General features: G+C 44.9%; 1 protein-coding gene across 1 annotated transcript in view; it reads left to right on the forward strand.

Annotated features, from left to right (window-relative positions):
• The window catches only part of co4a1 (Collagen alpha-1IV chain), a gene marked incomplete at its 3' end in the record, with an annotated part of 33925 nt that extends 19428 nt beyond the window's left edge, over positions 1-14497 (forward strand). The window contains 3 exon segments of the mRNA NM_001165264.1: positions 11575-11634; positions 14199-14288; positions 14484-14497. Coding sequence (NP_001158736.1) covers positions 11575-11634; positions 14199-14288; positions 14484-14497 — 164 coding nt within the window.
• Positions 14498-14866: the final 369 nt, after the last annotated feature.

The following is a 14866-nucleotide window of genomic DNA, read 5'->3' on the forward strand; positions in this document are numbered from 1 at the left end:
GTGGTCATGCTTGGTCGGTCATGTGTGTGTGTGTGTGTGTGTGTGTGTGTGTGTGTGTGTGTGTGTGTGTGTGTGTGTGTGTGTGCGTGATGGTCCAGGTTATAAGAACAGTACACAGCATATCAACACTGAGATTGTTAAATTAACACTGAAAGTGTGGACCGGTATAGACACTGGGGAGTGTTACAGCCATAGGTTATTTCCAGTAGGCGTGGCTTATTAGGGGTGCAGCTTTTCTATAATTATTTTTGAGCTACCTGAGAGAGTAAATGTCATTCCTGTTGAACTTGTTAAGTTTTGTACACAGCAATATAACATTAAATATTCTGATGGGAAAATATTATTATTATTTGCAAAAAAGTGGTTGCTATACCTTTGGGGATATCACAGTGGGTGTTGCGTAGGCTTTTCAGGACTGCATAAACTTCTGTAAGCTTCATTAAAGCTACAAAGGTGTCAGTGTTTGACCGTAACATGATAACAAGTCAATGGAATGGATGAACCGGAATGACGTTAGTTCTCATGGGTGGCCAAAAATAACTTCCTGAAAGCCACGCCCCTACTAAGCTAAGCCACCAGTCTTCTGCTCTGACCCGCTGGGTCATATCTCAGCAAACCAACCTTGCTATTTTTAATTGAACACTGTTCAGTGTCTATATGGGTCAGCAGTTTCAATGTTAATTTAACCCTAGGGAATTTGCTGTGTACATATTCCTGCAATGTAGATGAATACCTTCTGCCCTCTAGCCCAAGAGACATGTTTTACATTTAAATGGTGGGTTTCTTTCTGCTGTGTAGCTACTGTGTGTGTACTCTGTTTCTGCTCTATGTAAAGTCACTAAGGGAAACAGAAGGAAACAGGAGCTAGCTGTACAGTCCAGTGTACGTTTCCCATGTCTTGAGTTTAACCAGAGGAAATGTAAGATTTATGTTTGTATTTAAGCACTAATGTACGTCTTTAATCCTGGTTGCAATGCTACTTAGCCATATGTGTGACTCGTTTTCTGTGTATTGATTTCGGCCGAGAGAAGCCAGCCTCTGCACACTGTGCCAAGCCAAGCGCACGCACGCACAAGAATGACACAAATGGCACGGCACAAGACACACTGTTTACAGAACCAGTAGTACCAGCCAGTAGCCTCGTCTTCCAAGTAAGGCAGTGAGATCCTCCTGCACTCTTTTGCTCTCCTCTCCTCCTTTCCCCCTGCTCTCTTCTCTTCTTCCCGCCCAACTCCAGAGAAGGCTAGGAATGTCGTGCTGCATATCCCAGCCAGTCAGAGTGGGTAAAGGAAATATTCTCTTCTCCTCCCGGGCTGTCTACAGTTTGTGGTTATAGACACTGTGGTCAACACAGCTGATGGTTTGAAATCAGTTGAGAATGGTGTTGGTTGGTTGTGGTAATTTTACGAGTGTATGACCTCATTAATCATACGTCAACACAATGGGAAGAAATGAGGAAAAAGTGTCCATAAAAAGACAGAGTGAAAGAGATGTTCTTTTTCTGGACTTTTAATAAAAGTGGTTGGATTGGAGACAAAGCATTGTTGGCGTGGATTAGAATCAGAATGCTTGGAGCTGGTAACCTTAATAACCCCCGCTGTGGGTATTGTGTCTAGCGCACACACACACACAGCCTCCTTGATCTTCCTACTATCCCAAATCTGCTAGTCACCTGTGTGTGTACTGTATGATGTACGAAAGAGTTTGCTTATATGTATGTGTTGACACAATGTTCCTTTGTGTGTTTTAATGTGTGCTTAGTTAAGCCTGTGGAACTTTTGGAATTGCTGTGTGATGAGCCATCTGCCATTGGTTTAGAAACAGATCAGAGGCACAACAAGCCTTACCGAATGGCCAGACAAACACAACACTGCAAACAGACGTGGCACCTTTCTGGCAGGTCAGGGCAGAGCTTCTCGGGGCAGGTGACCTTCTGAAAGGAGAAAGACTCGTAATACCACAGACACTCAGAGGTGAAATATTTCAAAAGATCCATGAAGGACATCAAGGAATCTCAAACTGCCAAGCAAGGGCCAAGCAATCAGTGTGGTGGCTAGGAATTTCAGCCCAGATCCGACAAGCAGTTAACCGGTGTAAAATCTGTCTCAAACACAGAACACAGTACAGAGAGCTGCAAATACTTACCTGAGTACCTGAACGACCGTAGAAAAAGGTGGGAAAGGATCTGTTTGAGTGGAACAAGAAAACATACCTGCTGATTGTTGACTACTTCTCCAGATACATCGAGGTAGCTGAAATGAGCCTGTAGTTTCGCAGAGACTGTAGTTTCAGACAATGGACTGCAGTTTTCAGCAGAGATCTTCCGAGTATACGCTCAAGAGAACAACTTCACACACATCACAAGCAGTCCGCTGTACCCGCAAGCAAATGGAGAAGTGGAGCGTGCCATATAGACCTTAAAAACATCTCTGGAAAAGAGACATGGACCATAGCAGAGTGCTGTTGGCATACCGAGCCACACCATTGGAGCATGTATTCTCTACAGCACAACTGCTAATGGGGCGACATCTATGCACAAGCCTACCACAAACAACAACCAAACTGGATCCCTTGTGGCCGGATACGCAGGCTTTTCGCCAAATGGATGAGGAAGGAAGGGGAAAGCAAGCAAAGAACTACAACCATCACCACTGCTCAAGATCACTACCAGAGCTCACATCTGGACAGGAAGTTTGGATCACTACAGAACAAACTCCAGGATCAGTTCTGAGAACAGCCCCAACACTGAGATCCTATTTGGTAGAGACTGACATGGGCGTACTCAGGAGAGATAGAATTCACCTTTGTCCTACTGGTGATTCCCCCAGTGCTTTCACTAGATCAGGCAGGGTTTCAAAAGCTCTAGAAAGGCTGGACTTGTAAAGACTGAAAAGAAACCTGAGTTCAGTGTTCTTACGTTCTCCCCTCGGGTGTAGCTCGTCTGAGGAGGAGACGTAAATGCCTGGGCCTAAACACACCAGGTAATACAGATGAAAAGGGAAGAAATGTGGGGTGCAATGAGCGATAAATAAATCAGACCACAACCAGAACTCAATTTTAACCCTCAGGGGATGTTTAGTGAATTAGTTAAATAAACAATATAACACACCCATAAATAATTAATAAGAAACAAAACAACCACAACAAGGGAAGGTAAGAGAAGGGAAATGTTTGGGTTCGGGGTCCAAGTAATGAAAATAAACAAAAGGTCCCTCCTCTTCTACACACCTAATCCTTCCTAACACATTCTAAACCCTAACCCACTGTCCTACCTGGTTCCTAATCCTTCCTAACACACTCTAAGCCCTAACCCACTGTCCTACCTGGTTCCAAGAAAAATACAAGGGTGACACCCGCCCGGCTAACCTAGTGTATAAAACAATGGGTTATCTACGTGAGAATGTACACCCATGGGCAGATCTACCTTTTCCCTTCTCCAGGACCTAGGTAGGGTGGAGCGCCTCAGGAGGACAGGCTGAAACACAAGGAAATTAACACAAATAATCAAACAAAAAACAAGTGTCCTCTCTCTCTCTCCCCCTCCTCTCTTCTCTTCTCTTCTCACACGGCAAAACAGATATCCTCTCTGTAATCAGCTACAGCCACGCCCACCATCGTTAGCCGCAACTCGGTACACCTGTAATGCCCAAGACAAACACACTAGCAGGGGAAAAATGGGGAACAAGAAAAACGTAACACGTAACAAGTGTCCTCAGAAAAGGAACAGTTCATGTGAGAACAGAACAGTGTTATGTTGAAAGAAAAAACATGTTTATTCAGAAACAGTATTGCTGAGCTAAAAGGAGATGTAGCATGATGTACTACACTACCCATAATGCTCTGTAATGATATCCAGTGTTAACTTACTAAACAGTTTCCTAAAGCTAACACTATGGTGTCTCGTCTCTATATTCTTACAGGATTCGGACATGTCGCAGCAGTGTGTAGAAGGGAGATTCCAGATGTGAGAAAAGTGCAGGAAGGCATAGTTAGAGGGAGTGTACAGTTGGGATAGAGAGAGCACCCTGTGTGAACTCTGTGAGAGAGGGACAGAGGCAGAACTCTGTGAGAGAGGGACAGAGGCACCACACTAGAGGCAGAACGTTTCCTATGCTGAGGCAGTGAAGAGAAGAGAGAATAGCCCAAGGGTGTGATTCGACTGGGAGCCCTCCAGTGAGTTGGCCTGATCAACTGCACTGAGCTGATGGAGCGGAAGTCACAGAAGATAGAGGTGGTAGTTGCAGCAGCAGAGAAATATTTGGGTGTGAGAGATTTTAGTGCAGAATATCTACAAGACGTTTTGAGAGAATGGGTTCCATTCGCCCAGGCTGATGGCCTGGAGTAGGATCGTTTAGGGCCAACGTAGTGGAATGGGGTGGTGGGTTTTTGGGGATAGTGTATAGGTGCACGGTTAGATGGTGGTGCAATTTTCTTTCCACTTTTTTTTGTGACCAAAATGTGCTATCCACACTCCGACCTGTGAAAGGCAGCAATACGCAACACAGCGTCTAGTCTGCCGGAAATGCACACAAAGAAGAAAAAGGCATTATTGCATAACACTGAAAATGTTAATTCCCTAACACTGACCGTCTAACAGTGTCAGCACTAAGCACAGTGTTAATTGAACACTCAAAAGTGTGGACCCGTATAGACACTGGCCCAGTGTTAAATTTAACACTGGAGAATTTGCTGTGGAATCCACTTTGAATATTTAAGACACACCCAAGAGCATCCAGGCATTTGGTAGAGGTATCTTCAGTGATAGAATATTTTGCAATGGTTATCATCCTAGCTGTGGGAAAAGGAGCCAGACTACATCAGAGGTCATTATGGCCCATTAGAACATCTCACAACTCAGTAGAGACAGGTGGAACAAACCAGATAGTTGCACAACCTTACTGTAACTCATTATCCTCTATTGAAAGGGTATTTAGCGCAACAGGCTAATCTGGTGATGATCGAATGGTCCAATTGGATACTCCATATGTTGTGGGTTCAAACACAGTGTAAGCTGTCTACTTTGTTAATTCTAATAATACTTACTCCATGGTTTTCCCCTCAGTGAAATCCGTATCTGTGGGAAAGGAAGTAAGGAAGACCCATCCCCTTCTCTGCCCTCTGCCCTCGTCTCTCTCCTTTCCCCTTTTCCTCCATCTTTCAGGAGAAAACGCTACTGTCAGTGCTGTATGCATTCTGAGGCTGACCAGACACACACTCGGAGCAGGAAGACTTTTGTTTTAGTTTCTGAAAACATCAACAAGCAGTCTTCTTCCACATTCTGACTTCCTGATATGAGCAGTTGAGATAATACCCATAGCAATTCCTCTTCACTCCAGCTGAGGAGCTATGGAGGAGAGCCATGTTTATGAATGAGTGAGATCTTATGTACTTTCTGTGGTAGGACAGAGGAAATACCTTCAAGCCAGACACAAAACATTGTTATGACTGACTGCCATTGTATCTCATTCAATAAAAAGCTAAGCAGTGGTCTGACTGTCTATAGCGCAGAATCACAATCACTGCATGCGTGCACATGCACATCAGGCTATTGCAGCAACATTTTAGGGAGAGAGGTGGAATGAGGAATGAGGGACTGATTCTCCCACATGCCAGGCATGGGTTGAAGTCAGCTGCTGAGGGTTTTTGGGATAGACTGGGGGTTTGTGGGGTGCATCAATCAGTGGTGGGCGGCTATGAAGGGAATGTTGTGCTAGAGCACAAAAGTGTGGCTGTAAGCTCCAAAGGTTGCTACAGGACATTCGACATACATTAGCCTGACCTATAGGTTAGATATGCATGTGTTGATGACGCATCTGACACACCTATTTACAGTACACACTTATTTAGACACGGTCATAAACACTATACAGACCATTCAGGAAAGTGCCAGTAGGTTAACCTACGGTATCAAAGGTGAGCACACTGCAGTTTCAAAGGCTTCTAGCCAAGGTATGTTTCTGCCCCCGTCTGGTGAACAACAGTACTGCTTTCCTAACTCTCAGCTCACCACCATAGGACATGGCAGCAACCTTGTGAGCTATTAAAAGTGATACCAGCCAAAATGGTCTTTCCCACACAGGGAGGAAAAAGTCATGCTGCCTTTTCATAGCAAAATCACCATGGAAACAAACCCTTGTGATTGGACTCTTTTCATAGTATAGATGTTTTGACCAGATCTGTGTCTGATCACAGCTTGTTCCACTGCTTGTCTGTAACAGGGAGAAGGAGAACCGAGTGTAGCTGCTTCATATAGATGGCATGTTACAGTAAAGTGCAGATTTGTACAGAAATACCCTCAGAATTTCACAGTGAGAGGAACCCTGTTTGTCTTAGCCTTAGGATTTCAGGGAAAGTCCTGTTGCTAGGAGAGGGCAAACATGCTCTCTCTCTCTGTGTGTGTATGTCTCTCTAGCTAGGCCTCTACAGTAATTGAGTTGGAGAGTCCTTCAGAGAATCAGTCTTCCAGCATGTTTAGGGCTATTTTAGGGTTGTCTTGATGAGAGGCACATGGTCAGTCGGCCAGTCAATCGGGCGTGGTCACTGAGAAGTGATGATCAGGCTCTATGTGAACATCCATCTGCAGGTCTGTATGCTTATCTCTGCCAAGGTGATTATGGACATATACAGTTACATAACTCTCTCGCACTCTCATCCTCTCTCATATAATGACTGTTTATATGGCTGTCAGACCCCCTAGTATCAATCCACTCTTCCCCCGGCCTCAGCCCTTTAATCTGGAGTCTAAACATTACCTCTCTCCTCTCTTCTTGGTGTCTTGTGCCCTCAATATAGGGAGTTTCTAAGAAGAGCTTTACTTTCTGAGTAGTGACATTAGACAAACCAATGATGACTTCAGACAAACTAGTGGGAAAGTGTTGAACTGTCTGAGCTCTTGGGATTGAGCCTACTGGGAGATTTATGGCTAAATGGTGGAATCCCCCCACATGCATACACACAAAGCTTGTAGATATTTCTACCTCTGGTCCCATCACAGTCCCTTCCTTCTAAACTGACCTTCGCTCTCGCACTCTATGAGCTCTGGTAATTGGTCTCTCTCCTCCTTTCTCCCTTTTTTTCACTCATCTGCTGGCACTCTGAGATGCTATCTGTCTGTTTCTAAACAAATACTGGAGCCCATGGGCCCTGTGCAGCATGGCCATGGATTAAACACTCACGCCCACAATTACACACGCATACATACACTGACAAGCAAACACATGCACATGCAAAATTCTACAGGCATGCACATAAGCACCAGCAGGTCTTCTGGCAAAAATATACACAATACAAATAATTTTGGACAGATTTGACAGGCAGACACACAAGGATACAAATGATACACAACCACGCTTACACAGACTTGTGAGGTTTATGTTGAGGTGGTTATTGTACCTACTCCAGACCCAGGCCATTGGCAGTGTCCGAATACCCCTACTTGCGTTCTAAATAGTAGGCATTTTGGTTATCCGATTTTTTTTGTTTGTTTTATAGTATGTGAAATTTTGAAAATGTAGTATGCTTTACATGCTAGGATGTCACACTCATTTTGGCTTTTCATCTAATATAATTCTGTACTCACTATTGAGAAATAGAATCTTATTTCGAGACCCAGGTATGTCTGACAACAGCTGACAATCAGCTGAGGTGACACACTATACCAAAATGAACGAATGATGGGAATCAACACAATTGCATTCTCAGTAGTCTAGTATGCTGTTATTTGTAGCTTACTGAATTTGTTTTTACTAAACAATACGTTCTAAAAAGTATGGAGTACGATTAGTACACAGTATGCAGTTTAAGTAAGTAGTAGGAAAGCCAGATTTTGGCCATGGCCATTGTGTACTGGTTACTCAGAAACTCAATACCTTCCACTCAACACCCAGGAATCTCTCCCCACCTCATACTGTAGGTTATTTTCTTTTGAAGTCTGTTTGGAATCTGAAATCTGTTTTGGAATCTGTTTAGTGTTTGAGTATGCAACCATTCTGGGAAAATGGCTTCACTACAGCCAAGTCAAGACTCATACATCATCCTCACCTCCTACCCTGTACTTTCACAATCATTTCCTTCCTCATCCTCTCTGTTCTCATCATTTTCACACTCATTTAATTCTGCTGTCGTGGACTATTGGTCCAGTATGTGAACTAGTGGAGAGAAACCCTCACACATACATACTCACAAGCGCGCAGAGAGATGTTTTATACATTCTACTGCTTTCTGTTATTACTGATAGTCCCCATAGCCCTATAGACTTGGGAATCTAGGTGATAATGCCCTCTTACGATCCCTTTTTCGCATAGGACCAGATACTCAATCAGCCAACCCACTGGGCACACACTGGTTGAATCAACATAGTATCCATGTCATTTCAATGAAATTACGTTGAACCAACATGGCATAGATGTTGAATTGACGTCTGTGCCAGTGGACAGTCTCTCTCTATAGCAGCACAGGTCATTAACTACAAATCTGTTTTTGTATGGATGTCAGTTCAGTCAGCCTGCTATCTCGACGATCTGGTGTTTTGGTTTAGTGAGATGCGAAACAGACTGAGAAAGAAAGCAAAAAGGGACATCTAAAAATAAGCTACTCTTGCTTTGATGTTGTGGTTAGAGAGTGTGTGATAGACATCGCAGAATGGCAGAGTGAGAACATACACAGGAGATGACACACACGTGGAGACATTACCACATCATGCGTGTCAATGTTTTCTGGGTTAGAGGGTTGGGGGTATCTCAGTCATGCAAAGAGCCTGCTGGAATGTCGGATCAGAGAAGGACGTTTTATCTAACAGGAGGATGGAGGGAAGGAGATAGAGAGGGAGACGGAACAAACAGGAAAGAGAGAGAATTGGAGGCGGAGGGAAACGGAGAGAACAACACATGGACATTGATCACTGAAATCAGTTACATTTGTGAATGTCACAAATGTCAGTTTCAGCTCTTCTTGGCATACAGTATCTAACAATCATGGGGATTTGTCAAAATAATGAACAGTAAAAGGTTATGTACATCTGAAGCCATACTGGTGTGAGCTAGAAGATTTTACCATAACAAGTAACACATGTACGTAGATGGTTCATACAGTCAGTAATCTTGCTCTCGCTCTCTCGTTCGCTTTCGCTCTTAAGCAGGCACTCACTCTACCATGTTGATTGACTATTCCTCCAGCACATTAGAAGGAAATCTAGTAAAATCTCTATAAAAACAATAGGAAAGTAAGGTAACTGGTGTAAAATGGCTAGCTAGTTAGCGGTGCGAGCTAGTTACGTTTTAATCGGTGATGTCACTCGCTCTGAGTTTCCATTGCTTTGCACGGGCTGTGGCTTTTGTGGAGCGATAAGTGACGATTCTTTGTGGGTGACTGTTGTCGATGTGTTCAGAGGGTCCGTGGTTCAAGTCCAGGTGTGAGCAAGGAGAGGGATGGAAGCAACACTGTTACAGAGTGAGGAAAAGAGAAAGAGCAAGAAAGAAGGGGCGAAAAAGAGAGATTGTATGAAGAAGAGAGGTTGACTTGCTACAGGCCACACATGTACAGTGAATGCAGATGGGGCCTGAGGTGAGGATGAAGATAGCAGGATGGAGATCCAATCTGATTTGAGTTTTAGAGGGTGACTGATACCCATGTTTTCCAGGGTTCTCAGATCAGCAGCAGCAAGTACACATTGATCCACTTAGCCTGGACTTGAGGTGGAGCGGAGGCAAGTGTGTGAGAGTGGGGAGTGAACGGGGAATTGTGAAAGGAAGTGAGGGTAGATGATGGAGATGTTTGTTTGTATGTATGTGTGTACTGTATGTATGTGTGTACTGTATGTTTGAATGTCTGTACTATATGTTTGTATGTTTCTATATATTTTTTTATTTAACTAGGCAAGTCAGTTAACAACAAATTCTTATTTACAATGACGGTCTACCCCGGCCAAACCCGGACGACGCTGGGCCAATTGTGCGCCGCCCTATGGGACTCCTAATGCCTTAGACCGCTGCCCCACTCTGGAGTCCCTTGTATGTATGTGTGTACATATGTTTGTATGTGTGTACTGTATGTATGTTTGTATGTATGTGTGTACTGTATGTTTGGGGTTGTACGACTGTGCTCTGTAGGGGTTACTTAGGGTTAGTCACACGTGTATATGTGTGTGTGCTTCTTGGGAGTGTCACTCACATGGCTGTGTGCTCCTTAGCCCTGTCCTCAGTGTTAGCCCAGTCTCAGTAGATATACTCCAGCCTGCTCTGCCTGACAGGGCTCTGACAGCACGCCTCACACGTGAGTGAAGGAACAGGTGGATAAGAGAGGAGAGATAGGGTACAGGCCAGTTCCCAGGCTCTAGTCCCTGGCGAGAGGGGAAGAGGCGAGAGGGAGAGGGAGCTGAGAGAGTAGTGAGGCCAGCTGGTAAATTGTCATGTGGGTAATTGCCTGGTAGGGTTGCTGCAGGAGAGCTGCCCCAAAGCTGCAAAGCAAATGACAACAGTTAACACCACTATTGCCTTTCTTATCATTTGAACTGAACTTCATTTGAACTTGATTCTGGTTCATGCTGTGTGTGTGTTTATGTTAGTGTCAGTGTTCCCACTGGCAGAAGAGCTAAATACTGTAAAATAATGCAGAGAGCGTTGGGAAACTAGGGGTGATCAGATGGGGGGGGGATTATGTTGCCCTCTAGTGGTGTAAAATCCCTTGTGTCCTCCTCCCAGAGTGCTAAGAACCTTGGCGTGATCCTGGACAACACCCTGTCGTTCTCCACTAACATCAAGGCGGTGACCCGATCCTGTAGGTTCATGCTCTACAACATTCGCAGAGTACGACCCTGCCTCACACAGGAAGCGGCGCAGGTCCTAATCCAGGCACTTGTCATCTCCCGTCTGGATTACTGCAACTCGCTGTTGGCTGGGCTCCCTGCCTGTGCCATTAAACCCCTACAACTCATCCAGAACGCCGCAGCCCGTCTGGTGTTCAACCTTCCCAAGTTCTCTCACGTCACCCCGCTCCTCCGCTCTCTCCACTGGCTTCCAGTTGAAGCTCGCATCCGCTACAAGACCATGGTGATTGCCTACGGAGCTGTGAAGGGAACGGCACCTCCATACCTTCAGGCTCTGATCAGGCCCTACACCCAAACAAGGGTACTGCGTTCATCCACCTCTGGCCTGCTGGCCCCCTACTTCTGAGGAAGCACAGTTCCCGCTCAGCCCAGTCAAAACTGTTCGCTGCTCTGGCACCCCAATGGTGGAACAAGCTCCCTCACGACGCCAGGACAGCGGAGTCAATCACCACCTTCCGGAGACACCTGAAACCCCACCTCTTTAAGGAATACCTAGGATAGGATAAAGTAATCCTTCTAACCCACCCCCCCCTTAAAAGATTTAGATGCACTATTGTAAAGTGGTTGTTCCACTGGATATCATAAGGTGTATGCACCAATTTGTAAGTCGCTCTGGATAAGAGCGTCTGCTAAATGACTTAAATGTAAATTGTAAATGTAAAATGGTCTCAGTCTCAGTCTACTGATCACTAATGCCGTTGACTGTAAAGTAGATTGATTGCTAATTTTTCTCTCTCTCTCTCTCTCTGTAGGGGTGTTCTGGGTCATCGTGCGGAGGAAAATGTGACTGCAGTGGAGTAAAAGGAGAAAAGGTAAGCATTATGTCCATCACTCCATTGTCTACCAGTTTCACATTGCTCTCTCACTCTCTTGTTTTCTTCACACCGTATCTCTTTCACCTACAAACTACAGATTCCACAATCCCTGTTAGGCTCAAAGTGGTGGTGACTGTCTAGGGACGTTTCTTATGGTACAGTATGTAAACATTTTTGGATGTCCATCATCCATTTCGTATGATATGTTACGAATTACACTTAGCTAGGTGGCTAACGTTAGCTAGGTGGCTAACGTTAGCTAGGTGGCTAACGTTAGCTAGGTGGCTAACGTTAGCTAGGTGGCTAACGTTAGCTAGGTGGCTAACGTTAGCTAGGCTAGGGGTTACGGGTTAGGGTTAGAGGAAGGGTTACCTAACATGCTAAGTAGTAGCAAAGTAGCTAAAAAGTTAAAATGCAAAGATTTTAACATGCAGCTTTTTGGGTTCCTAGATGTTTGCGTTCTACCCATGTCATAGGCCACCATCCTCCCGACCTACTTAATTCCTTTCGTTTTTGCCTTATGTAACCATACCAAACGTAACATATCATATCATACTAATTTGTGTGTCACAGCTGTACATTTACTATGTTAGGTATAGTCTTTGAGTCGAGGCAGGTCAGTCTAGTCCTGGGTGGAAAACGGCGAAACGGAAGACCGACACGGAGCAGGAATCAGGCGGAATTAGAGCATGCCCAGACACACAGCTGGGCTGAGGCCGCATTCCCACCAGACCGAACAATCTCTCACTCGCTTTTGAAAGAGTATCACACTGTTACAGTACATCCAGCAATCAGTGGTTTACAATTGTGGTTAGAAGTTTACAAGACACTTGAAGACAAAGTCTGCACACTGGGAGCCTGTCTTATCTCAAAGTAACAATGACACACTCAGTTACATCTCCACCCTCTCAGTGATTCCAGACAAAAACTATTATGTTGCTGCTACTGTATGTATTGACTCACATTAGAGCCTAGCAACAGTGTCTTATCTGCCCTGCATGTGTAGCCTTAAGCTCTCAAGATGACTCACTGTTTTAGAAACAGTAGCCACACAGACATACCACAGAGGAGCTGTGTGTTCTCTGGACCCAGGCCTTTACTGACTGTCTGACAGACTGAGCCTGGTGAAGTCATACTTCATGTCTGTCTGTCTGTTGAAAGGTGTTATTGCCTGGCAAACCAACCGCTGTTTCAATTCTCCCTGCATAGTTTCGCTGTGATGATGTGACTTCCTGCCGCCCACGATCGGAGTTCTGTTCCCTTGGCGACTGGCCCGTGTCCTGGTTCTCATGGCCCAGAATTGAATGTTCAACTTCAAACCCCGTGTGAGCTTTAGAAATGGAGGGATATGGGAGGGGGATGGAAAGAGAAAGGCAGGAGGTCAAGAGAGTAAGACACAGAAACACACACACAAAAACGGGCTCCAAAAAACACTGCTTTTCCACTCCTCACCCCCCCTCTAGATCCCTCTCTCTCACTCTTGGCACGGCACATCTCCTTCGCATAGAATTGATCAGGCTGTTGATTGTAGCCTGTGGAATGTTGTCCCACTCCTCGTAAATGGCTGTGCGAAGTTGCTGGTTATTGGCGGGAACTGGAACACACTGTCATACACGTCGATCCAGAGCATCCTTAACATGCTCAATGGGTGGCAAGTCTAGTGAGTATGCAGGCCATGGAAGAACTGGGACATTTTCAGCTTCCAGGAATTGTGAACAGATCCTTGCAACATGGGGCCGTGCATTGTCATGCTGAAACATGAGGTGATGGCAGCGGACGAATGGCACGACAATGGGCCACAGGATCTCGTCACGGTATCGCTCTGCATTCAAATCGCCATTGATAAAATGCCATTGTGTTTGTTGTCCGTAGCTTATGCCTGTACATACCATAAACCCTACCGCCACCATGGTGCACTGTGTTCACAGCATTCACATCAGCAAACTGCTCGCCCACATGACGCCATGCACCGGTGGTCTGCGGTTGTAAGGCCGGTTGGGTGTACTGCTAAATAATCTAAAAGGATGTTGGAAGCGGCTTATGGTAGAGAAATGAAAATTAAATTATCTGGAAACAGCTCTGGTGTACATTCCTGCAGTCAGCATTCCAGTTGCATGCGCCATCAAAACTTGAGACATCTGTGGCATTGTGTTGTGTGATGAAAAAAGCTTTTGGTGTGTATGGATAATTTCAAGGATCTTTTATTTCAGCTCATGAAACATGGGACCAATGCTTTACATGTTGCGTTTATATTTTTGTTCAGTGTTCAATGGGTGAGGGCAGACTACATGGCCCCGTGAAAGAACAGTAGCTCCATCTAGTGGCAGATAGAAGGAACACATGAAGCAATCACTACTGACAAGCTGCTGCTGTCTCATCAATCCCCTTCATATATTTTTCTAATCATAATTTGTTTAACCCCACTTGCCTGTAGGCACAGATCTAGGATCAGCTTACCTTACTTAAACCCTAAACTCAACCATGATTCTGAAAAACATAGATCAGCATCTATACGGGTAACTTCATTCGAATCTGTTCAACCTGCTTTGTGTGTCCTGTAGGGTGAGCGGGGGTTTCCTGGTCTCCAAGGCAACATGGGGTTCCCGGGCATGCAGGGCAACGAGGGGCCCGCCGGGCCGATGGGCCCTAAGGTGAGTGTCAGCTCCAGACCACACCCCTTCAGAGTTTCCCCAACCCTCCAGGAGTCCTTACTTGAGACAGTATAATGTGATTTACTATGCTTATATTATAACACATACGCATTCATCATTTTATTTACAAAAAAATTTGTTATGTCACTTCTATGTTGTCTTAATGTCACCTCAATGTCACTTGTCTCTTCCCAGGGAGAATATGGCGAGTCTGGAACTCCTGGAATGAAAGGAACACGTGTAAGTACAATAACGCTGTCAGAGCAGACCTCTCCTAGTCTGGAAACCAGTTTTTACTTTCTTACAGCATTTTGGCTTTTGTCTGGACTACCTTGAACAGCGTATAACTTCATATTACTGGATTAATGTGATTCTGCCTTCTTTTTGGAATGCAATTACTTGTATTCAAAGTAATCTGCTAAATTGCTCAAATATAAATACTGTGTTGTGATGTCTTGCAGGGATCTAATGGTTTGTCAGGCTTCCCAGGGAATCCAGGGCTTCCGGTAAGTTCTGTTAATTCCTGTAAACCATAACCACACATGCAAGTAGTTTTGACTGTTTAGGCCATGTGTCCT

The sequence above is a fragment of the Salmo salar genome, chromosome ssa21 (assembly GCF_905237065.1).
Source record: "Salmo salar chromosome ssa21, Ssal_v3.1, whole genome shotgun sequence".
Classification (NCBI taxonomy): domain Eukaryota; kingdom Metazoa; phylum Chordata; class Actinopteri; order Salmoniformes; family Salmonidae; genus Salmo; species Salmo salar.